The 26080-nt window shown below is 41.1% G+C and overlaps 3 protein-coding genes and 1 non-coding gene across 5 annotated transcripts; 3 read left to right on the forward strand and 1 right to left on the reverse strand.

Annotated features, from left to right (window-relative positions):
* The first annotated feature begins 1362 nt into the window (after positions 1-1362).
* On the forward strand, positions 1363-2382 carry LOC115773080 (syntaxin-11-like). Its single transcript, XM_030719591.1, has one exon. The coding sequence runs from the start codon at positions 1363-1365 to the stop codon at positions 2215-2217; it is 855 nt and encodes a 284-aa protein (XP_030575451.1). The 3' UTR covers positions 2218-2382.
* A 1217-nt stretch (positions 2383-3599) lies between these two features.
* stx11a (syntaxin 11a) lies at positions 3600-6050 on the forward strand. Of its 2 annotated transcripts, none has more exons than XM_030719191.1 (2): positions 3600-3816; positions 4962-6050. In XM_030719191.1, the coding sequence occupies exon 2, from the start codon at positions 4967-4969 to the stop codon at positions 5846-5848; it is 882 nt and encodes a 293-aa protein (XP_030575051.1). In that variant the 5' UTR covers positions 3600-3816; positions 4962-4966; the 3' UTR covers positions 5849-6050. The 2 variants fall into 2 exon arrangements, with proteins under 2 accessions (XP_030575051.1, XP_030575050.1); XM_030719190.1 differs by having other exon boundaries at positions 3600-3811.
* Positions 6051-7053: 1003 nt separating this feature from the next.
* On the forward strand, positions 7054-7136 carry trnal-uaa (transfer RNA leucine (anticodon UAA)). Its single transcript has one exon. It is a non-coding gene; the product is annotated as a tRNA-Leu (tRNA).
* Positions 7137-8659: 1523 nt separating this feature from the next.
* On the reverse strand, positions 8660-14012 carry fbxo30a (F-box protein 30a). Its single transcript, XM_030719601.1, has 3 exons — positions 13835-14012; positions 10949-12999; positions 8660-10843 (listed from the first exon to the last, which is right to left on the reverse strand). Exons 2-3 carry the CDS (start codon positions 12959-12961, stop codon positions 10640-10642), a joined length of 2217 nt encoding a protein of 738 aa, XP_030575461.1. The 5' UTR covers positions 12962-12999; positions 13835-14012; the 3' UTR covers positions 8660-10639.
* Between the last annotated feature and the right edge of the window lie 12068 nt (positions 14013-26080).

Below are 26080 nucleotides of genomic sequence, written 5' to 3' on the forward strand. Positions count from 1 at the left end.
ATTGAAGGAAAAGGTTCAGTACTAGCAAAAATATAAAAACAAAGATTTACAGAAAGTATTAAAATCACAAATCTAACTTTTTTTTAGCAGTCAAAATTATAGATAAACTGTGCCAATAATAATTTTAAAAATTTGTATTATCTGTTGTAAAAATCATTTAAACTCAACCAGACTTCCTTGTGACTCTAGTTCATGTCTTGTTTGCATGAAGGTGTTCAGGAACATGGGTTGTGTGTGTCTTCTGGTGCTTTTGTTGAGTTAAGCTTAAAACACGTTCTAGGCTTTTTTTGTGTGTCTTCATAGTTCAATGAAGCCAGACAGGAAAGCAGGGAGAAAGAGTGGTAAAGGGCCCCAGGTCACAATCAAACCTGGGCTGCTACAGTCAGCCTTGTGGCTCATTTTCACCTGTTCAACTTGTAAGCTAAACTCGCACCTCAGCTTAAAGCATTTTAATTCAAAGTTTCACCACTAATGCCAAATCCGACTACTTTTCTGTTTGAGAACTTGTTTCTCAAGTCTTGAGGGAGATTACGTGTCCCAGTGGATCAGGAGAATTCATCTAAGATTACTTGATACTGGAGACGTAGAAAATGCTCACAACTGCTATACGCTGATGACAAAACCTTTGTGTTGTATTTTGTAAGATGAGCTTGACTGAACAAAAGCTTTCAGTCATTAGTTGGGAAACATCAGATGTATAAACAGGCTAATGAGGAACTTTCTCTTGGCGTTTCTTTAGTGTGCTTTTCTTCTTAGAGTCACAAAGGTTTGTACTCTATCTTCAGCGATGTTACAGCTGGACCAGCTCAGGCAGCATCAGTCAGTTCAATAATAAGAGGTGTACAAGGTTGGGTGACATGTTTAGCTGTGATCAATCCAACCATGTTAGAGGTTAAATTATTTCCTTTAACTTTTATTTGAATCATTTTTAGTTACCTACAGTATTAGAAAATGCTGTAGATGAATGAATAGCAGCTGACATAGAAGAAAGTTTTTTTTTTAAATTATTAACAGGCCACATGTAATAAAAAGCTTCATAGAACTGTGGAGATGTTTTCATTTTTTGGCCTCTGTTTACACTCACCTCTCCCATGATCATTATCGTTTAAACTTTTAGCAGCCAAAGAGCTAAATATCTCTGTTAGCAGCTTAAGACTGGCCTGAAACATGATTCAGAATGAATGATAAGGTAACTCATTGTCTCTAAAAGTTGCTTAATAAATACACTACTGCGTGTGTGATGTTTTTTGATCCTTTAAACTTCCAGCCTAGGAATAACTGCTGGATACATTTTTGTCATGCTGGATACATTTTTGCTTCCAGATGAATAAATCTACCTCTTTTCCCTGTTTCCTTCCAGCCATGAGAGACAGATTAAGGCACCTGCATCAGGTGCAGACTGATACTGAGGGTTTCAGCACAGTGGAGCTGGATTACCTGCCAGAGCATCAAGAAGAAACAGCTGGAAATAGTGACCTGGATGGTGTCCTAAAGGACGCCCAGCTGATACGTCTGGAAATCCAGCAGATCCAAAATGATATCAGTGAACTGAAGGATGCGAACTATCAGGCTTTGAATAGGACTTCCGATTCCTCTGTGACAAAGCGGGACTCCAATGCAATTGGGGCAGATATCAAGCGCAGAGGAGAAGCTGCGCTGCGGCAACTGCATATGCTGAATCACCTCAGAGATGAACTGGAGGCTCAGCGTGGGAGCTTGGACCCTACAGTGCGCATTGCTCGAACACAGTACCACTGTCTGACCAATGCTTTGCGGGAGGTGATGTTCAGCTACAATGACACAGAGATGAACCACAGGGAAGCTTGTAAAAGGCAGATACAGAGACAGATGGAGATAGTGGGCAGGGAGGTTAGCATGGAGGAGCTGGAGGAGATGATGGAGGGTGAAGAACTGACTGTGTTCAGCGTCCAGATACAAGGGAAATCTGCCCGGTCTGCCCTCATGCAGATTGAGAGCCGGCACCGGGAGATGCAGGAGCTGGAGAAGAGAATTGAGGGGATCCAGGAACTATTCCTAGATGTGGCCATCCTCATGGAGGAGCAGGGCATAGCAGTGGAAAACATCCAGAAAAATGTTCAAAATACTGATGTGATCATTCAGGAAGGCAAGGTCTATCTGAATAATGCCATGACATCTGATAAAAACAACCCCTTCAAGAAGCTGTTTTGTGGCTGCTTTCCATGTTATTACAGTTAAGTCTTATGAAGGCCTTAATGATTCTAACATATGGTGGCTGTTAATGAATTGCACTGGTTTCCAGGATAAACCCACAGTTATGTGCAAGGAAGGTGGAGCCATTTATTGAAAGGTTTGAACACCGACAGTGATGAGGCAAAGCTTTGCTGGTCTTAGTAAAACAAGTCCCACCAGTGGACTGGCTGTCCCTTTCTCTGGAATGGGCCCCAAGTCTGAACTGGATAAATGCTTTAGAAAATGGATACATGGATAGATAATGTTAAAATATTAATATTGGTCATTCATCTGTAAAAGCAAAGTGCAATTGGTAGAGCAAAGACTCATAAACTGTTGATATTTAACCTTAAATCCTTAAACTAGTAGTGTTGAGATCATTATTTTAGGTATGTTTAGACTTTATGTGATTTTATGTGGATGCGTGATGTGGTTTTTATTGATTAAAGTGTAAACCGTTAGTAACAGCCCAGCATGACTAAGACTCCTGTGACCTTTAATGAGTTCTCTTTCAAATGTTGATAAAGCCATTGTTCCTGTAACTGTGCATGATATCACGTAAATGAGAGTGCCAAAAATCTCTATTTCTTAACATGCTGGCTTATATTAAAAGTATATGACCTTTCCTCCTTAATTCCACACAATTGAAATAAACAAGCTTGTGTTACTACTGCTTATTCATTTCATCTTAATCTTCATCTTCTGAAATTTTACAGTATGGGCACTGCTTTGGTACTACACCTTGGTACATTTTGGATTGCACTATTTTTTAATGCAAAACTGCTGCTTATAACTGACTAAATGGAGCAAATGACAGTGACCATAACACTTCTTCTGCCTCAACATATAAAGCAGTTATAAGGGCTTTATAGTACTTTGCCCAACTACCAAAGAGGTTACAACATTCACAGTGGTCCCTTTTTTTTCCTCTGAGACATGAAACTTTCTGGAAGTATTACAACATTCTACTTTTTGACTTCATCTTTTTTTTTTTTTTAATTGAAATGGCATTTTAAAATCTTGCTATATAAAAGAGATCAATTTGCACATTTCACCAATGTCAAAAACGTATTCTTAAACACTAAATAGATCTTACTGTGGGACTTTTTCTCCCGTTTGCAGCGTCAGTGTTGTACTTTGATTAATGTTTTTGTATCATGATAACAAGATGTATTCATGTTTTTTAAAAACTGTTTTATATTTTTAGAGTAAAGAATTTAAACTATAATGAGATTCGATTCACAATTCTAAAGGACATGAAAAACGCTTGGTGCGCCAATGGCACGGTTTGACATAAAAACACACAAATGACTGTGACTGACCCACACCTCCTTCCTGGAATCAAACTCGAGAAGCAGTGAAATATGTGAAGGAGGGAAGGCGTTATCTTCCGCGTTAATACCCGCCGCAGGCTATATGGGCAGTGTAATGTCAGCGTGTAACGTATAGCGTGTAATGCAAGACCTTCTTAAGTTGACTGTGGTACATGTTAAAATTTGCATTTATACCCAGAGACAAAAAGAGGAAATGTGTCTTTCTGTACTCGCCTCTTCTGCTTTCGCGACTTTAATTCTCTAATATCGGTGGAGGACACAAAAAGGTAAGGTGTGTGCACCTTCTCTTGTATTCTGTGATTGTGATATAGGCTCAGTAATCGATACATTGACGTAAGGTATCGCATACGCTGACTTCTGAATCACTTTAGATTGTTTTCAAGCGCTTCTATTTCCCCCCGATCCTCCCCTATCACGGCGGAGGATGCTTTGAGCTCATCTGATGTGGTTGTTTCGTTTTAGAAAATATTTTAACATTATCCACATCGTACTGCATCTATGGGACGGTTTCTCTCAGCAGGAAATAACCGCGACTGAAGTCGAGGGACTGTAATTAATTTAAATCTGATCGTGAGAATGCCACAGCTGAGGAAGAAACTTGCCAGCTGACTTGTAGCCACCTTGGATAACACATTAAAAAAAAAAAACTGTCATCGTTATCTAAAAGGGAGGATTAAACTTTATTTTCTTAAATAGAAACGCAAACATATCAAAAGAAGAGCTCAGTATCACACCAGCCCCTCCCTTCTCTCTGTTACCAACAGAGAGACCAACATTCAATGCTACATTTAAAAGAAATTACAACAGAAAAGTAGGTTATTACTCATGCTGGTCAAAATTAGGTGCAGACCCAGCTTAGTCACTACCCAGTATCATTTATAAAGCGATTCTAAAACAGGAGGTTTATTTTTAGATCCATGTATTTGTTTTATTTAGGACTCTGCCAAAGTAGCATTGCATGATTCACATTTCAGAATAATCTGATACATTTAAATTCAAGTGTTGGAAACAATCCATTTTAGCTCCGCTCTCTTCATGGCCACCCACCCTTTATGTCAACTTTCTTCTGATTAGCTAGCATTCAAAAACAGAGGCTTTGAACACAGGTGGGTGGGTGGGTCTTCTGCACCAAAGTGCAGAGAAATGACCCGAGAATATCAGCCCTCGGTGACATCACACAAAACTAAGAGTAGAAGCAGCAGTCCAAAGCCTGGGCATTTAGCTCATAGGGGTTTCTTGAAGATGTCATTATTTAAAACTTTGACCGTTTTTTATATTAACTGTATACCCTTCACAGAAACATGTCATTTAATTTTAAATAAATCAGTCTTTTCACCTAGTTCTACATCAGAAAGTAAAGAGTGCATATCCCACAAATCCTTTAAAGAGGCCAATAAATGTCTGTGACTCTTGCAGGTAAGATGAGGGACCGACTGTGTGAGCTGCAGGCCTTTACACCTGCAGAGCAGGAGCGCAGGCCTGAGGAAAGTGAAAGACTCACCGATGATCATGACGAGCCTCTGGAGCAGCATGCCATCGTGTTTGAGGGCGAAGACATGATGGATGGCATCTACAAGGACGCTCAAGCAATGAGGAAGGAGATCCAGTTGCTCAGATTGGATGTTAAACGTCTGGGGAAGCAGAACACCAGGTTCCTCACATCAGTCAGGAGGATCAGCAGCATCAAGCGGGACTCCAATGCACTGGGAAGGGATATCAAGGCCAGAGGGGAGGCCATTTATAAAAGGCTGGAGAAGATGGGGAAGCTGAGCAAGGAGCTGGAGGAGGACCATGGGGTTACATCAGCTTTGGCTCGCATGGTGCGCTCACAGTATGTGTCTTTGACCAGCGCCTTCCACAGTGCCATGTCTGAATACAATGAGGCCGAAATGGCCCAAAGGGAGAATTGTAAAACCCGCATCCAGAGGCAAGCAGAGATTATGGGCAAGGAGGTGACCAGGGAGCAGATAGACGAAATGATTGAGACAGGGAAATGGAATGTCTTCTCAGATAATCTCCTGCTGGAAGGGAGGACTGCAAAATCTGCTCTCAACGAGATTGAGAACAGGCACAAGGAGCTGCTGGAGCTGGAGAGCCGCATCAGGGACATTCACGACCTTTTCTTCCAGATGGCGCTTCTGGTGGAGGAGCAGGGCTGCATGCTAGACAACATAGAAGCAAATGTATGCGCAACTGAGGACTACGTAGCTAAAGCTGCAGCACAGATCAAGCAGGCCGTGAAATACAAGAAAAACAATCCATGCAAGAAGCTCTTTTGTTGTTGTTTCCCGTGCTGTAACTGAGGCAGCATCAATGATTTTTTTTTTTTCACCAGAATGTCTAGATTAGTTTAAATCAACTTTCTCTGCAAATGTTTCTCAAATGTAGCTCACATGTAAGTGTTTTTCTGCTGTTGATATTATTTTCTTCTCTTAGTTGATACCAAAAAGTCAGAGTCATTCAAACCACACACACATATGCAAATATATACAGTGCGATAATGATAGTTACATTTCCTGATTCTTGCTGAGAATAGCCTTTGCATGCATGACTGCTGTAAAAACATCTAAGTTATTCTTTAATGTGACCGGCAGCATTGTCCTTTAGCTTTCAGCTTTGTATAGTTTGTAATGTTGCACAGAAGTCCATAAAGTATGATTTTATTTATAAACAAGAGCCTTGGAGTGGCTATTTTTGGGCAGCCTGAATGTAAGTCTAAAACTAAGCTTAGAAGTGGTACTTGCTGTAGACTTGTTTCTTATTGCAGGCATTGCTTCACAAGTTGTGTAGAAACACTGATCACAGCTTAACCAACAATTGTGGTTAGCTGGGGAGGCAAGTTAGATTTGTGAGGATTGTGCAACTATCTGTTAGCCGCCCCCATGTGTATGATCACCAACTACAAGCCAAGGCTGGGCTTTTTCCACTTGTTGTTTCACATTAAAAAAAAACAAAAAACTCTTTGTATCAGCTCCACTTTAGAGATGAAATAGCATCACCTTCAATCAATGATTTTGTTAATCAGTGTCACACAACCCAAACCGGTCACTTCTATTTAACAGGGCAGCTTGGTGTGTTTGCACAGGTAGTGTTACAAGAGAAATAGATGAGAATGGCAGCCTAAACAGGTCAGAGGACTTTCTGTTCGCACTTTTCTCACTGTCCTTTGTGATGGTAGTAAAATTCAAAAGCATTTATTTCCCTGTATGTGTATGGGGCAGCCCATCCCTCACTGGGGAAATCCCAGTCATCAGCTGGTATATAGAGAGTGTTGTGACTCAGACTGCTATAAGCTACTGTGTACCTGTGGGAGCTTTCAGAATTAACTGCCTCTGCTCTGTGTTGAAAGGAGTTTCAGGGCTGCAATGATTGCACTTCCTCAGCAGTGCCGTGTGGTTTGTAGGGGGCCATTTACCGACAGCAGTGACTGAGTTCATTTGAACTGTGGCGTCATGACTCGGGTAGTTATGCCTGATTTTGGACATGCGTGCTACACAAGCACACATTCACCAGGATGGCCGAGCGGTTAAGGCGTTGGACTTAAGATCCAATGGACAATAGTCCTCGTGGGTTCGAACCCCACTCCTGGTAAAATGGAAGTTTTAACCGATATTTGGAGGGAGTCTCTCTCCAGGGTCAGATGTCAAGTTTCGCTTTGGGACCGTCATTAAGTGTGTGTGATTTGCTCAAATGGTTGTCAGCTTCATTTGAGACTCTAAATTGCTTTGCATTCTTTAAATAACACACACACAGTAGACCATTCCCCATGAGGGGAGTACACCTGGATTCAGCTATAAACTAAACATAGACGGCAAGCCTCACTGCTTGACTATAAATTTGAGAGTTAAACAAGTATTTGATTGCATAGTGTGTTCCAAATGTAAACAAAAGGGGAGCCCCATGGGAAAAAAAAATCATATTCAAATATTCAAAAGCCATGCAAATAAATCTCCCCTTTGATTGCCAGATTAAAAATTAACTGCCAACAAAAAGCAAGGGTCAGTGTTTTCTGATGCTCTAAAAGATATTGTTCTTATCAGGAATGCTGTAACACAAAAGGAGAAGTAATGTAATCTGAAATGTATGTAGAGAAGCTTTCATTAACACCATTCTTCAGTTACATGAATGAACCTTTAACTCATAATTAAAAAAAGGGCAATAATGATGGCTTTCTCTATTTTCTCCCCCTACTTATCTTGAATTAAAACCCACCAAGCGGTGAGCCGAAACTAAATCACATCCTGACCCATCATTGCAAGGGAGGATGTTATGTACCAACAGGCCTATTTATATTTCCTGTGTGGATTGTTTTGCACTTGTGAAGGGCTTTTGATTTGGTGCCATCTAGGGGTAAGAGATGGGAACTTGTAAAACTTAGCATAGCATTCTTTGACAAATGCTGTATTACTTGCTAGTGTTATTAGGAGAAAAAATTAAATAGCAGACACTGTATTAAATATCTCAAGATTTTACTGGCTCTAAAAAATGTGTTCCATTTCCATAATGCACATTTTCACTCTGGTTTATTTTTTCCTAAACATCAAAATGCATTGCAAAGTGTGTCTATAACATCTTTCTTTCATACTTGTCCAATAATCTTACAAAGACCAAGTGGTTCTAAAAAGTTTTTGTAGGGAACAATATTGCTTACTGCACACCTGACCTAAATACAAGACCTGCACAAGTACCTTTGGTAGGATTTTGTCAGATGTGCCCCTATGACTGACCACTGCAATAAAAGTCAAAACATTTAAGAACTCAAGAGTCTCTTTATTAAAATGGACCAAAAGTCAAACAAATGAAGTTGGCATACTGTGGTGGAAAAACAACAAAAAACCCCACATCAGCAGGAGTGATAATATAACCTAAAACACTGATCAAAATGTTGATACACTCCAGGTGCAAAGACTGCAAAACAAAAGGTGGTCTGGAGATGAAAACCTCATATTTGTCTTACATGCATGAACATCAACAGAGTAAAAGCCTGATTTTCATGCTAGGTTCCCCATTTCTACTCACACAGGCAACTTTAAACCCAAGGACTAAGCGCATCTCATCAGGATTCGTTGATCTTTGTGGAAGGAGATTGATTATATTAAAAAAAAAAAAAAAAAAAAAAAAAAAAAGAGAGAACATAAGTAAAGACATAATACTCATTAAACTTAATGTGTGATGCCTGAGAAATAAACTGTATAAATTAGCCTGCAACTGGACTGATCAATGTATTTTCCAAAAACATCAAAGTCACATCTAGTACAAGAAGGAGCAACAGTTTTGCTACTCCAAAAATAATCTGTCAGATATAGGATTTAAATTTTACAGTACATGCCTTTATGTGCAAATCAGTAATTGAAATCCAGACCTAACAGAGGCAGATGTATATTTCCAAAGAAAAGTACCAGTACAAAAAAAGGAAAAGAAAAAACAAAAATCATACATAAACTGAAAAAGAGCTTAGTTTTTGACACAGCTTGGGCTTTACATCAAAAAAGAAAACACACACCAAACCCATATTTCATCACTAAAAAATTGCTTATGTCATTTTAAACCAATTTTGAAAAGCTCCCCCACCCCACAATATAAGGGGACTACACTTGTTAAGTTTTGTTAGACCCCATTTCTTGATTCGAACTAAGAGTCATTCAACAAGCCTGATGACTGTTTTAAATGAACATAAAAAAAAAACAAGCTTTAGTTTTAAAAACATCACTTACTGATAAACATGAAAAACATGTTATCAGCACTGCAACTCAACTCACACCATTATAATACTGAATCAGTTCCCCACAGATCCCATAATAATCAAGCAGCTTACGTGGCTTTCTCAGCAATTTTCTTGAATACACTAACGGTGAGACAAAGCTTCATGCTGCAACCCTGAGACACCAACAATATGTGAACACAGCGGACATGTATTGCCAAAAAAACCCTTTAAAAACCATGATAAATAGTGATTATGAACATAGTTAATGATGCTTATTAAAGAAGGGAAGTGTGTGCCCGTTACATTTCCTTGAACCTGACCTGCAGGGTTTTCTTGAGGTCTGACACTGAGGGGAAGGAAACCAAGCTTCCTGGTAACCAGTCACTGGTGATTCATCAGGTACATTCATTTTTTGACTTTGCTACATTTAGATTTTTGGAGAAAAGAACCTCTAAATAATTGCTGGTTACCTGTCAAAGTACCCAGTAGAAAAGACCACAAGCCAACCATGGCTAAAAAAGTAGTGCCAGTTGACTGATAAATAGTGTTGCTTCATGTCTCCACATCCTGACTAACAAACCCGCCTCTTAGTCAGAAGTGAGACGAAGAAGAAGAAGAAAAAAAAAAAGGGAGGAGGATGGACCACCTTTGTGAATGCTGAAACATGCCCAAAAAGTGTCAGCATGCTTATGCTGGTGAACAGAACTCAACACCGACAGTGATGCAGTTCAATTATTCTGTAAAGTGGAACACAGAAGTTTGGTCAATTTTAAAATGTAGTATTAAAGGCGTGAAATCTATGAGTTCCAAGCAGCACACATGTGGTCACTGTAGGCAACTGGAGTAGATGTCAAAGTGTGCCAGATATCAGTAAACTGTTCTAGATCAAAGCAGTGGAGAAATCTCACTGAGATGCTTTGAACAACCTTATGACTAGAAAAATCAAGTGTATCTCAAGTTAAGGCTCTACTCTTACCACCAATGTAGCACAGTACTGCCTTTTTGATATAAAAATTTTAAAAAAATCTACACCAAAATATTTGATTATTTACACAGTGTCAGAAAAGGTACGGATACAAATTCAGTACACTAGGATTAACAGATTCATGAGAGGAAGATACAATGCTAGAATTTTAATTTGCTTTTTTACAGTCCTGATCTGTGACTGCAGCACGTCAGCCTGAGCTGAAGCATCAGCTCACTACTGGCTTTGTCTTGTTTGAGGGACTGAAGACTGTGTCCACTGTGACGCAAGGAACCACAGATAAAGTTCAACCAGGAGTTCTCTTTTTGAGGCCTGAAAAGTCTTAATGTCTGTAAACACTGGAGGGAAATACATGTGCATTGAGTTCTGAAGGACTCAGAAGAGTCTGAAAAATGACCTCATTGTTTATGCTACTGGTTTGAGAACTGAACGTAAACACCTCCCCTCTTTTGTGAGCTCTCTGGTGAAACACATGCATGGCAGAGGGATCGCCTCCTCCCGACGAGCAATTGTGTTGAACTTGCATTTCTTGAGGTGATCAGCCATACTGGCGATGTTTGCAAACTTCCACTCGTTCACTGTACCAAAGGCTGTGCTAAATCGCCACACCTGAACAAAACAAGAAAATTAATTAATTTTCATGCGCGAGTGACGAGTGAAATTTGCCATCAGCTGTCTTTAAACAGCAAAATATGAGTGCATAAGTGGACTAACCTTGTTTGTGATCTGCCATGAAGGAGACCCATCAGCACGCCGTTTCTTCTCCCACAGCAGAACAACCATGCCACGCATCTGCAGCAGGCTAGCACACACATCCCTCATGGTGCGGGACACTCTAGACAGCTGGCACAAGCTAAAGCTGTCCAGAAAACCTGCTATGTGCTGCAACACTTCAAATGGAAGACAGCTTAACTGGTCACACTGAGAGCCAAACTGACAGTTCTTTCTTCGGTTATTGTCACCGCTTGTCAAGGGTAAACCAGGTTGCACCCCAAACGAACCGAGGTGCCTGTCATGGATTATTCGGAAGCCCTGAACGGATGGGCAAAATCGTCTTTGGGAGTAGGTGCAGCCGTAGTAGGCCAAGGGGCAGCGCTGCTCCATCCAGCCATTGAGTCCAGCATGGATATCTCCATGAACATTTTTAAAATGAGACGAGAATTCATCTCGTCGGAACAACTGTCCACACACAAATGTGAACATGGAGCGCTGTTTGGTTTGGTATCGGGCCACACATTCAAGGACTAGGTCCAGCCTGAGAGTGTGGAAGGGGCTGGGGTTGGAAAGCTGTGGACTGGCGTGATCGCAGGCTGAAGCTGAAGCAATATCCCCCACCATGGTGTTGGTTGCAAGAATGGCAGAAGGGAAGGAGAATGTCTGTGTACCAAAGTCAATGTGGTAGCCATCAACAAACCTACTGTCTGAGATCCCTCTCCCTCCTGGAGAATCACCGAGGCAAAAAAGCAAAGCTGCAGTGATGAGGTCAATGCCATGGAGGCCCATGGGGTCATCTGCTACCTCCAGGTCAGATGTGTCAACTGCCTTGTCTTCCATCTTTGCTCGAAACAAATAAGGATCTGACAGCAGGGCCCGACGTCCATTAAATGTAAACATACTTATTCCTCTGAGCACTTCTACATTCTGTAGCTTACGCTCTAAGCACCTGTACCTGAGTTCAGTGGGTAAGTGTTGTAAGAAGTTATTTCTCACATGATCAGACAGTAGGAATGGCATTGGAGGTGCAAGTTGTTCTTGCTGAGGCACAGGAGGCTCCAGTGCTACAACAGGCATGTAATTCTGAGGCATCTCTGGCCAGACAAGGTTGGAATCATTTATTGGTTCATCAATGTAATCTTCCTTCTCATCAAAAAGCAACTCAACAAAATCATTTTCTTCAACCCAGTTGATGCCATCGTCTTCTCCATCTGCTCTGACAGCACCCGCTACTCCACCTACTGCTCCCAGCTCACACTCTGAATCCGAGTCACTCTCTTGCATATCTACATTCTTCCCACCTTCAGCGACATAAACACCATGACTATCACCATTTTCTCCATTATGGAGTGCTCCATTCTTATCAGTCTTTTCGGCATTTAAGTTTCCAACAATTACATTAATATCCTTGGAATTAGTGAGGATGTCCAAGGCAGCAGCTAAACTTCTCCTTGTCTCCACCGAAGCCCTGTACAGCTCATTGTAGGACTCTTCCTCCATTTCCACTGTTCCATTACCCAACACTGTCTCTGGTAAACTTGATGCTGTGGCCATTTTTTCACTATCATCTAATTCTTTATCTCCATTCTTTGACACATTGGTCGTGACCTTAAGGGACTCTAACAACATCCTCTGATCCTGCAGAGCCAAAGCCATGTCTAGCTGCTCCACCTCATCAAAGTCTTTGCTCAAGTTTTCATAGGACTTGCGATCAGCATAACTGACGGGCCAGCGGTTCCACTCCATAGTACAACATACTATACTTGCGGGGCATGTCTCAAGGTGTTGTGCCATCCTGATCCTTGCAATAGTGAAGGGGCAGCCAAATCCACTGTTGAGGCAAGGCAGCCGTTCATACGGACACAGCAGACGATGTTCCTCTAGTTTACACGAGTGAAAAACTGCCCCACAGACAAGAGGACAGCCAATGAGGTCACAGGAAACTCCAGTCTCTGGTCTTACCATGCATCTTCTATTAATGCATTTAAGGCAGTGGGGGTGCAGATTCTCCATTTTTATTTCCTATTGATAGCAGGGGAAGGTGTCCGACCCTGAAACCAAATGATAAACAGATTTGTTTTGTTGCGAAATCTCACCCATGCTATGGTAACAACTGTTTTTAGGTTTAGCTGGAACAAAACATGCTGGTGTTACATTATACACGCATGTGCCTTCAAGGAGGCCTGTCACTTATTCCCCCCACATGCACTGTAAAACCTTTACGCTGTTCAGTAACATTTCACAACACCCGTCTTAGGTTTCATGGTCATACCAGTTCTTCCAGGACTTTCAGGGCAAACCTGAACCCTGACCTTCAGGCTCTGTGACCTGTCCCCAATTTTTCATGGCGTTCTGGTAACATGCCCATAATTCAACCTGTTTGGCAACAGGGTGCAACAGAGCTACCAAGAGGAAAATACTTGTGAATCATATCTTCGGGCTTATTTGGTCATGTTACTTGTGTGGGGGATTTGTGGGATAATGAACGCCAGCTAAGAGAACAACAAGCAATCATTTTAAAGACCCACAACAATGCTGCAAGCCCAAACAATGCAATGCAACAAAGGAGAACCATTATTCAAGTTTTTAATGCCTTGGCCAGCAAGTGCTGACTAAATTACGCAAGCATAACTGGCTAAAAACACAAACACAGCAACTACTGCCAACACACCTAACTAGCTACAGATTTACACGCCAATAATATCCACCAGCAAGTTCGCAAATATATAATTAGATGACCAGGTGTAACCCTAAAGGATCACTTGCTAAGTCACAAAAGTTTAAGTTAAACAAAAGAACAACAACATGACTAGCCGGTTAGCATTAGCGGCTACACTTTGTTAGCCTACTTAGTTAGCTAGCTTCCAGCTCCTAGAAACAACTTACCCGAATTATGGGGGTTCTCCGAGTGTGTTTTGTTTATATTATCTTACTTATACAAGCTCCGTCGATACCTGTAGCGCTGAAACTGTGACTATATAAACACCCCGCGGTATTAAATGTGTCGAAAGCTTCTTATGAATTGAACTGGCTACAGCTGCTTCCTCACTGCTCGGGGTCGGTCGGAGTTATGTTGATCCTGATACTGCAGCGCCGTATACGTCATCACGCAAACCGGCCGGTGTCCCGGTCATATTTAGGTTTATGGACACAGACCTGAGAGCACTGAAATAAACAGACTGGGAAATACCCCGGGGCACTTTTACATCTATAATCCCACTTAAGATGTCTGTGATGCCGTTTTGGAGATTTAACGGGGACCGACTCCTGATATAATACACTACTGTGCAAAAGTCTTGAGCAGACCCTAATTTACATTTTTCTTCCAAGGAGCCAGAGTTTCTTTTAACTTTTGAAATAGTCTGGAGCAGCAGTTCTCCGGACTTTCTGAAGGTATTTCAAAGTTTTTCTTTGGACACTAGGTGCTTTTTTACTCATTTTCAGAGGAATGTTTGTTAAGGGATGAACCAATGTTGTGACACATAAGGCAGTGTTACTAGCAACCTGATCAAAATTGATGGAGTTTTGAACACAAAAAATTACCATCAGATTTTGATCCACCATGCAATACCATCTAGAAAGTGTCTGACTGGCAAACACACTGCCAATGCACTAAAAGCATACATGGATAGAAAAACACACAACAAAGCACTATCAGCCATGGATTGCCCAGAGCACAGACCTTAACATTATCAAGACAGTGTGGCATCATATTGACAAAGAACAAAAGAAAAGGCAGCCAACATCCAAAGAAGAGCTTTGAATGTCCTTCAAGAAGTGTGGAAAACTATTCCTGAAGACTACTTAAAGAAATTACAAGAAAGCTGCCTGAGAGAGATCAGGGTGTGTTGTAGAATAAAGGTGGCCATGCCAAATATTAACTTTCAAGCTCATTAAAATTGTATAAACTCTGTTATATGCTGTCTTTCCATTTATGTTTGCAGGTGTTTCAATAAATTACTGCACCTATTTCCTATTTTTCTAGCAAAATATAAAAAATGCAGACGTACAAGCAAAAAAAAAAAATCAGTGGATGAATTTGGCAGCAAAGGCTGTTGAGTATATATTTCTCTAATACAAAGATATAAAGACAGGCAAAAAATAAATAAATAAATACGTTGATCTAACATATAATTAAGTCTGATTATTGTTCCCTGGACCTTTGTATACTAAAAGTACTAAAAGCATATAAATGAGCCAGATTTATCAAATTCACATTTTAAACAGGACTAATTTCACAACATTAAAAACATACTGGCTTTGATGTATTTAAAAAACATTGTTTATGGGTGCTATTACATACTTATTTCATTATTATTTAATTTAACAAATGTGCGTAAACATAGTTAAAAAGTTATATGAGATTAAAAGGTAAAATTTTAAACACCAAGCCTGAATATTTGAGTGCTGCTGCCCTGGATGATGTTAAATTAGATCAGGCACTGTAGTTCATGTTTGAGTAAACACCACACACCCCTGCTGATGCTGTAAACACTCATTACTGTGCCGGAAAAGCACAGTAATGAGTGTGGCCCTATTCCATTATAGGTCCTGATGTGCCACTACAGCAAACCAGGATTCACTAAATTGAATGCAGCCATCATGAATACACCTTTGCTTTTCTCTATTGTGAGACGCTGGACTAATTTGAAATTAAACTACTGTTAGGTCCCTGTTTAATTGTTTACATTTACACAGACATACTGCAGAAGTAACAGACTGGTGCACCATTGGGTATTTCAGAGGACCTTTTGAAAATATGTGAACTAGAATTATATTTAAAATTAGTGTTACCACACAATGGAAATATTCCCATTACATGTAGGTCTTGCAATAACAATTTTACTTCAGTGGAAATACAATCAGGAAAAATCTACCTGAAGTATCCAGGCTCCTGTCAAACAGACAGATTGAATCTTAAATCAAGTATCTCAAAGTGTCACAGTCCTCAAATCAGGAACTCTTAAGATAAATAGTTATTAAGTTGCTTTTTGCAAATCAAGCAAATTCTTCTCTAAAGAGCAAAATATGGAAAACATAATACATTATAATAAAACACACCTGTATATACATTTGCCAGTTGTACAAAGTTCATACAATTCATGAGGCCACCTCTGAGATGTGCTGAATGTTGGACAGAGTAAGCTGTGCTTCTTGTGCTGGGTAGAAATGTCTGGAGTGAAGCCACAACCTCCCAAACACTCCTGTTATCAGCAGTAAGACAACCAGCAGTCCTCCGAGGACAAAGGTCTCCACAGCTGGGCCTCCCACTGCATCTGTGCACAGGTGTAACTGCATGCATATGAACTATATGAAACTATATTAGTTGCAAACCTGAATAAAAACATGCCAACATTGTGCTTTTCTCTGTGGTTTAATAGTCGCCTTATGGGTCTGTAAGGCACTGTATGGGACAGTGGGATGTCTCTTCACCTTCTCCAAGATCTATATCCATATTGATCAAGCTAGTTCAGTTTGAAAAATATAAATATCATTTTATATTTGAATTAAGGATAGCTAATGTGGCTGAAAACCAGTCCTAGGCTGATGGGTCTATTTTGAGGACAGAAGCATTGCATATAGCAGACTTGTCTGAACTGGCCTCTGACTCCCAGTTTGAGGAATGGGTGCTGCATGAGGTCACTCACAGGTTGGCACCATTCGTGGCAGATCTGGACGTTGCAGTGAAGGAAGACAGTGTAAGAGCTGCTGACAAACTTAAATATTTGTATCCTGAACATGGCCTCTGGGCCCTGACCATTCTTCAGAACGGTCAGAGTCTGTTCGTTGGTCAACACTGGACAGCTAGAGAGAGAGAGAGAGAGAGAGAGACAAAGAAGTCTGGGAGGCCTGCTGATAGCAGTGAAACATGATGCTGAACTTTGAATATAAAAAAGGAGGAACAGCTAATAAAAAAACTATTACTACAACTACTGGTGGTGAGACAAGACAATAGTTTGATTAATGGTTTGAGTGTTTTCATCTCTTTGTGAAATCTTTGTGTGTTTAATAGCACTGCTGCTGCCAACAGTACCAAATACTGCCTGGTTGTCAAGGACATGCACAGCTGTTGAAGTGAAATGCATGTGGCCTCTCAGACAGGAGTCACATGACCAGACTGTGAGAGTTGTTTTCTGGCCGGCTCTCCATGCAACAAACTCTCTTATTTCAGATTTCAACAGTGTTCCTGTAGGAGGATGTCAAGCTGTTTGCAAATGTAATGAAACAACACAGCCAAAGAGAATGCCATAAACAAGCTTCAACTCTTTTAAAGGATCTTGTGGGAACATGGAGATCATGCATTTTCAACTGCAAGCTGGTTAAAGGAGGAAAATAAACCTTAAGCACTATGAAAATAAATTCATGACAGTGCTAAATGCTTCTATTACACACTGAAAAGTCCTTAGTTTAGCAGCAGCAGATGAGAAGGTATCTATGACATAGCGATGAGTTGAGTGATGGCCAATTAATGCTTAAAACAACGCAAACAGTTTTCCATAATGCACGACAAAATGATGACTCACATTAAGTAAACAGCAGGTGTACCAAGAGGTTATAACAGCATGAAAGACTGTCTAGTCATGGGTGGAGTGTTAGATTTCCAGCACTGCTTGGAACACTTCCCACAAAACATATTGCTTAACGTTGTGTAACAGCACACCCAAACTAGCTCAAAAATAGCTGTGAATAGTAACAACACTTTGAATGCTTAAGAGTCAAAGCCAAGCATATATCAGATCTCATCTTTAACAGATATTTTTCTCTTGTTATCATTACTCTCCCGACCAAGGCATATTGCTTTGCACAAGGTGACAATTTGCAAATACTATATATAATAGACTTTATTCAGGTGTAATCTACCTATCGAGCATAACATTATGACCACTGACAGGTGAAGTGAATAACACTGATTATATCTTCATCTTGGCACCTATTAGTGGGTGGGATATAGCAGTGAACAAAGAAACATTTTGTCCTCAGAATTGATGTGTTAGAAGCAGGAAAAATGGGCAAGCGCAAGGATTTGAGGGAGTTTGACGAGGGACAAAATTGTGATGGCTACACAACTGGGTCAGAGTATCTCCAAAACTGCAGCTCTTGCAGGGTGTCACTGGTTTGCAGTGGTCAGTATCTGTAGAAAGTTGTCCAAAGAAGGAACAGTGGTGAACCAGCGACAGGGTCGTGGGTCACCAAGGCTCACTGATGGATGTGGGGAGCCAAAGCTGGCCCATGTTGTCTGATTCACCAGATGAGCTAGTGTAAAACTACAGTTCGAATTGCTGAAAAGGTTAAGGCTGGGTCTGACAGAAAGGTGTCAGAATACTCAGTGCAACACAGTTTGTTGCGTACGGGGCTGCATAGCTGCAGAACAGTCAGGGTACCCATGCTGACCCCGTCCACCGTTGAAAGTGGCACGTGAGCATTAGAACTGGGACACAGAGCAATGGAAGAAGTTGACCTGGTCTGATGAATCACGTTTTCATGTACATAACGTGGATGGTCGGGTGTGCGCCCATCACTTACCTTACACCTGGCACCAGGATGCACTATGGGAAGAAGACAAGCCAGTGGAGGCAGTGTGATGCTTTGGGCAACATTTTGCTGGGAAACCTTGGGTCCTAAGCATTGTTGCAGACCATGTACACCCTTTAATGGAAATGGTATTTCCTGAAGGCGGCAGCCTTTTTCAGCAGGATAATGTGTCCTGCCCTGCCACAAAGCAAAAATGGTTCAGGAGTGGCTGAGGAGCACATCGATGAATTTAAGGTGTTTACTTGGCCTCCAAATTCCCTAGATCTCAATCCAATAGAATATTTGTGGGATGTGCTGGACAAACAAGTCAGATTCATGGAGGCCCCACCTCGCAATTTACAGGACTTAAAGGATCTGTTGCTAACACCTCAGTGCCAGATACCACAGCACACCTTTAGAGGTCTAGCCCTTTATAGGGCACTCATTGAAATACTTTGAAATTCAAAATTTCAACCTCAGAGTGTTATTAGAGGACATAACAAGACTTAATTACTTTTGAGGCTGGCTTGACGGCAGTAATAAACTGAAGCTGAAACCACACTAAATAACATACTGTTTTTAACAGTTTAATTGATAGTGGATTATATTATATAAATAATACTCTGCTAAAAGGTTTAACAAATTCTCCACATTTTTGCTGCTAAAGACAAGCCAGATCTGTAACTAGAACCAGTGAATAATGTGCACTAAAGGAGGTGCGTGCTATCAGAGTGCCTTTTGCTCAGGCACTGCATATCCTTAAGTCCAGAAAGAAAGAAAGAAAGAAAGAAAGAAAGAAACAAGAAAGAAAAAAAGACAATTTAAAGTTATTGCTCACAGGCTCAGAAAAATTAAAAATGCAGCAACTTACAACATCAGCCCATCTACATGCAGCTCTAAAGTACTAAAGTTGTGTGCTGTTGAAACCTCAGAGTTTTACTGACACACTTTACTGCCTGCTTCTTACTTTGTTTGACACATAAAGGGAAGCTGAAACCACACTACATAACAAACTGTTTTTAACGGTTCTGTTCACCAGCTTATCAACTCCTAACAAACGAACAGAGACCAGACATTCCCTCCAACTGTTTTAATGACAGTTGGTTAAGACGGTCCATGGAAAAAGTGGAAAAACTTCACACTCAATAATTAGAATTAAAACAAATCCAACATAGTTGTAAAATGTCGTTGTTCAGATAGCAGACTAAAAACAATTAGAGACTTGCCACAGCAATAACAGCTGTAGTGGTTTCATTGTTACGTTAGAAAAAATATATAATTGCATAAGCCTTTATTCTTTTTAGCCCCTGGATAAAACCAAATTAAATAATGAATCCAGGTGAAACTCCAAAGTCTCCGGCTGGTCGAAACAATGCAGTCCCGAATTGAGGCAAAATTCTTATCACATATGACAAACAGAATTAAAGGGAAGTCAATAATAGGAAACCCAGAATTGAATACTTGCATTTTAAAGAGATCAGCAGTGAATTAGTTTAATTAACAAGGAAACACACTAGTAGCACCTTTCATAATAATGAAATTAAGTCATAGATACCAGAATTAAATCTAATTAAAACACACACACACACACACACACACACACACACACACACACACACACACACACACACACACACACACACACACACACACACAAACACACACAGTTTTTCTGACTCCTTTTTTTCCCCCTCAACAACAGCAGTAGAGACTGGAAAGTAACATATCCGGCTCCAGCAGCGACTGCTCCCTGCCATTTGGCTTGGATGTGTGTGGTTGCTGGGATGTTCATGCTTAAACAGTTTAAGTGATTAGAAGTAGTGATGGTGAGATGAAGCTTCATGAAGCATTGAAGCTTTCCATTCAATTCTGTCTGGAACCAGCAGATCAGTTCAGATCGAGGAGAAGCAGCTGAACTTATTGTTCTAATATAGTGAGCTCAGCTTATTGGTGCAGCCCTCCACAACAGTACCAGTTTCTCATGTGGCCCCTTGGGAAAATTAACTGGTCCAGCCTGTGGGGGGTCCTGGCTATGTTGTTCTTCAGAGACTAATAGCCAAACAGGTGGAGATTAGACTGGAATAATTTATTGAAGGACAAGATTTTATTCTGCTGAACAGTCAATTTACTGTAGAGAAAATTAACTGTGCAGGTAATTTACTACCAACTACTTGGTGCTATTAGCAGTATATCGCCTGCTGCAAACCATAGTATGATTTTATGATTCTAAATCCTCTCCTCCCCAGGCACAAATTACAGCAATAAGAACAACAGTTTAACAGTGGAGTCAACAATGTGACTAGCCTTGGAAATGTTGGTAAGTGGCATGGATGAACAACTATTCTGGATGAACATCAATATTTTGGTAAAATTGTTGTGAAATTGAAATCAAAGAAAACCCATTTCTGTAAAATGTCAAATGCAGCAAGATAAAAATGTGAAATATCTTACCCTGTACACGACCCACGCTTTGGTATTCAGCTGGAAATAAAACAGCAGCAAAGAAGTATAAATATGTAGTTTGTTGACATTGCTGATATAACATGTAGCCACCAGCTTCTCTACTTTCTTTAAATCAATACAATTCCTTACAGACCCAGCACAAGCCAGAAACACTGCATTCAAAGTGTCCTGCTTCAGACTGAAGGCTAACATTGGGAATTAAATATATGCTGATTTAAATGAAGTAAATGTAAACAAAGAGTAGTGTTTTAATTTTACTTGATGCAAGAAGAATATTTGGATTATTAAAGTAGTTAATAAAAAAAGCACCAAGCTGAACTTCTTGCTGTGCTGCAGTATTCAGGAAGTGAATTTACCTGTAAGTTGGAGCCTCATCGGCATCTGTACCGCTCACCTCAGGTTCAAGTTTAGTCCAATCAGTGGAGTCCTGCTGCAGAGGACACTCACTTTAGCATAAAGAGCAAATATTCTTTATCAGATTTATTTAAAAAAAAAAAATCTGCAAAAGAATGAATAAAATAAACAAAAGTATGGCTGTAAGGAATTACCTTCAGGCTTCCACAACCCTCCAGCTCTGAGCTTCCTTTAGCTTCTTGCCCTTGTTGAGAAACGGAATTGAATTAATAATAATAATAATAATTAGACTTATATAGCACTTTTCAAGGTACTCAAAGACACTTTACAATTCCATGCACTATTCATTCGCACCTCAATCATACTTGGTGGTGGTAAGCTACTAATGTAGCCACAGCTGCCCTGGGGCAGTCTGACACAAGCATAGGTGCCAATTCGCACCTACGGCCCCTCCGACCTCCGACCACCACATTCAACACATATATACATACACACACAGGCAAACATACAACCACGCCACTGCCACCCATAACGTAACATGATGTTATGTTGGCTTATAAAAACTGAGCTGTAAGTGTCTACATATTGTTCTGCTTTATCTCTTTATGTGTAACACTGTTCTGAGAGAATGTTCAGAACACGCAGCTGAGTGAAGTCTAAGAAAAGCATCTATATTACATAAAACCAATTCTAATGTACATGTGATGAATGGAACAGATGGGTAACTTTTTAAAATTTTATTATTAATGGTTAAATCCTCTGAGCACCAAAGGTCATGGCAATCAGTCAAATATTTTACTAAAAATGAAAATGTCAACCTGTTGCTGGTACGAGAGGAAAAGTCCAGACTAACTAAAGTCACAGAGATTCATCCTGTGGGGACCATTTCATGGCAGCTATAACCATAAAATCTAACAGACCACGCTCTGCAGACAAACTTACCTTTGGATGCTGAGCTGCTCTCTGACAGCCTCTGCACCAGATCAGTTCTGCTCATGTCTGTTAAAACCTCCCCGATCACCTTCACAGCCTGCTGACCAAGTTCATCCACCATGGCATCCAGTACTCTGTGTGTTGTCTCTTTAAACAATGTCTTTATTTGTGGAAGGCCCTTCTGAAAGCATGTGAGTGGCAGCAACAGACTGAATTTGTTGAGTTCCTTTTGACTCAAATCCTTCAGTGTTTCAAAGAGAATCTGTCTATCAGCTTCCAGCTCTTCTTCCTGAAAAATCAAATGGACACATTAAGTAAGTGTGTAATTTCACTACTGGGATAGTAAAAGATGTACAGGTGCTGGTAATAAAATTAGAATGGGAGCTGGCTCTGGGCCAGGTGGCCAGCCTCCTCTGCGGGGGTTGGGGTGTGAGGTCTGGGGCCCTGGTGCCCAGGGTCGCCCGTTTCCCGGCTGGGCCCTTCCCTGTGCTGGAGGGGTCTGCGCACCCTTGGGCGCGCTACCATGTGGGGTGGGTTGACCCGCGTCAGGATGTCTGGCTGGCATTCCGGGATGTTAGGGGGCCCACATGTCCTCTGGGTGGGTGGGATGCTCAGATGTGGGGACAGCAGTTCCCACGGGGGACCAGTTGGTCCTGGACTCGGGACCACTGTGTTTATGTGTTGTGTGTTGTGGGTGGGATGTTTGCTGTTGTCTTTCGTGTGGGTGTGGTTTGTTGCAGTCTTTTGTGTGTGTGTGTGTGTGTGTGTGTGTGTGTGTGGTGTGTGTGTGTGTGTGTGTGTAGAGGTGTGCGTGTTTGTGTTTGTCTGAGTGTATGTGTGTGTGTGTGTATGAGTATATGATTGTGTGTGAGTGTGTGCGCGCGTGCGCGCGTGCGTGCATGGACAGCTGGGCCTGGGTCTGTGGCCAACTGAGCCTTGGCCCCTGTTGGACACGGTTGCAGAAGGTGGGAGTTAACCCTCCCTGCCACTCCCTGCTGCTCCCCACTGCTGCTCCTGGGATGTGGGTGCCTGTGGGTCCTGGGGTGTGTGGGCCGGATGACTTGGCGTGGCTTTTGGCCCGTTCCCTTGGTCCCTTGGTGGCTGTGGCCTTGGGGTGGCTCGGGCCTCTTTGCATGGGGGGGGGGGGGGGTGGGGGGGGGGGGGGGGGGGGGGGGGGGGGGGGGGGGGGGGGGGGGGGGGGGGGGGGGGGGGGGGGGGGGGGGGGGGGGGGGCCCTGCGGGGTGTCGGGCGATCTCGGGCACACTGGGGCCTCGGGCCGCATTCTTGGCTTGTGCTGGGGGGGCCGGCCTGCAGAGGGTGTGGGCTGCTCATGCCTCTGGCTCTCTGGGGTCTTGTTCCATGACAGAGGAACACTCACCCATTACTACAACTACAGCAAGACTGTATATATATGCATGTATATATATATATATATATATATATATATATATATATATATATATATGCAAATGTGTATGTATGTTTAGCTATCTATCTTCTATTATTTTTTTCTGTTCTCTCCCCCTTTTTTTTCTTCTCCCTATCTCTCTTCTTCTCTTCCTTCCTGCCTGTCAGATCTGGCAAGAATACATAAAAGAAAAAGAAAAAGAAAAATACATATAACAAGAATAGCCTACAGAAAACTAATAGAGCTCGCCTTGTAAAAGCAAATATGTTTGGTACAATAGTGCATTCAGTTCATCATCCTGATTGCAAAAACTGCCAGGCATGACAGGCCAAAAAAAAAAAAAGAACATCATGAAAAAGTTGATTTATTTCAGTAATTCTAATCAAAAAGTGAAACTTGTATATTATATTCATTCATTACACACAGACTGATATATTTCAAATGTTTATTTCTTTTAATTTTGATGATTATAACTGACAAAACCCCCAAATTCAATATCTCATAAAATTAAAATATTACTCAAGACCAGTACAAAAAAAGTGATTTTTACAAATGTTGGCCAACTGAAAAGCATGAACATGAAAAGTATGAGCAGGCGTTTTGTGGAAAAATAAAAATCTCAAACCTACCTTTCATTACCCCTAGTATTAAACATCATAACTGCTATAAAAGCCTCAGTATAAATACCTCTCTGACAGCTTGGTGGGAATTTTTAAAAATAACTAAATCTTCACTTATCCCCTGTAAACTAACACCCATTTGGAACAATCCAGGTATTTTTCAGAAAAAGAAAATGCTGAATTTTCCGTTATGGCGAGATAAGGGTGTAAATAATTTAGAACATATTATCCAAGATGGAAACCTTATTACATTCCAAGAACTTATATCAAAATCTAGAATTGGCAACGGTAGATTTCTGGAATATCAAAAACTTAAAAAAAAAAAAAAAAAAAAAGTATGAGCATGTGCAGCACTCAATACTTAATTGGGGCTCCTTTTGCCTGGATTACTGCAGCAATGCAGCGTGGCATGGAGTCGATCAGTCTGTGGCACTGCTCAGGTGTTATGAGAGCCCAGGTTGCTCTGATAGTGGCCTTCAGCTCTTCTGAATTGTTGGGTCTGGCGTATCGCATCTTCCTCTTCAAAATACCCCATAGATTTTCTGTGGGGTTAAGGTCAGGCAAGTTTGCTGGCCAATTAAGAACAGGGATAACATGGTCCTTAAAGCAGGTACTGGTAGCTTTGGCACTGTGTGCAGGTGCCAAGTCCTGTAGGAAAATGAAATCTGAATCTCCATGAAGTCGGTCAGCAGCAGGAAGCATGGACTGCTCTTACACTTCCTGGTAGACGGCTGCATTGATCTTGGACCTCAGAAAAAACAGTGGACCAACACCAGCAGATGACATGGCACCCCAAACCATCACTGACTGTGGAAACTTTACACTGGACCTTAAGCAACATGGATTCTGTGCCTCTCCTCTCTTCCTCCAGACTCTGGGACCTTGATTTCCAGAGGAAATGCAAAATTGACTTTGATCAGAGAACATAACTTTGGAGCACTCAGCAGCAGTCCAGTCCTTTTTGTCTTTAGCCCAAGCGAGACACTTCTGATGTTGTCTCTTGTTCAAGAGTGCTTGACACAAGGACTGCGAAAGCTGAAACCCATGTCTGCATACGTCTGTGTGTGGTGGTTCTTGAAGCACTGACTCCAACTGCAGTCCACTCTCTGTGAATCTCCCCCACATTTTTGAATGGGTTTTGTTCCACAATCCTCTCCAGGGTGCAGTTATCCCTATTGCTTGTGCACTTTTTTCAACCACATTTTTTCCTTCCCTTCGCGTCTCTAATAATGTGCTTGGACACAGAGCTCTGTGAACAGCCAACCTCTTTAGCAATGACCTTGTGTGTCTTGCCCTCCTTGTGCAAGGTGTCAAAGGTCGTCTTTTGGACAACTGTCAAGTCAGCAGTCTTTCCCATGATTGTGTAGCCTACAGAACTAGACTGAGAGACCATCTAAAGGCCTTTGCAGGTGTTTTGAGTTAATTAGCTGATTAGAGTGTGGCACCAGGTGTCTGCAATATTGAACCTTTTCACAATATTCTAATTTTCTGAGATACTGAATTTGGGGTTTTCATTAGTTTTCAGTTATAATCATCAAAATTAAAAGAATTAAACATTTAAAATATATCAGTCTGTGTGTAATGAATGAATATACAAGTTTCACTTTTTGAATGGAATTACTGAAATAAATCAACTTTTTCATGATATTCTAATTTTATGACCAGCACCTGTACATGTATACCTTTTTCTTATAATACAAAGCACTTACGTGTTTTTTCCATGTTTGTATATATTTACATGTATATGTCACGGCTTGTGAGCTGACAACTAGAAAGACCCAGAAAGGCAGGACCCGAAAACAGCTCTGCAGTTAAAAGCTTTTATTCAGTGTAAGCAGGAAT

This window comes from Archocentrus centrarchus, chromosome 22, assembly GCF_007364275.1.
Source record: "Archocentrus centrarchus isolate MPI-CPG fArcCen1 chromosome 22, fArcCen1, whole genome shotgun sequence".
NCBI classification, from domain to species: domain Eukaryota; kingdom Metazoa; phylum Chordata; class Actinopteri; order Cichliformes; family Cichlidae; genus Archocentrus; species Archocentrus centrarchus.

Excerpts from the sequence above, each read along its gene's own strand:
- LOC115773080 (XM_030719591.1), top strand. The coding sequence starts at position 1,363 with ATGAGAGACAGATTAAGGCACCTGCATCAGGTGCAGACTGATACTGAG.
- stx11a (XM_030719191.1), top strand. The coding sequence starts at position 4,967 with ATGAGGGACCGACTGTGTGAGCTGCAGGCCTTTACACCTGCAGAGCAG.
- fbxo30a (XM_030719601.1), bottom strand. The coding sequence starts at position 12,961 with ATGGAGAATCTGCACCCCCACTGCCTTAAATGCATTAATAGAAGATGC. Across the intron at positions 10,844-10,948 it reads CATGGCAGATCACAAACAAG|GTGTGGCGATTTAGCACAGC; the intron begins GTTAGTCCACTT and ends TGTTTTGTTCAG.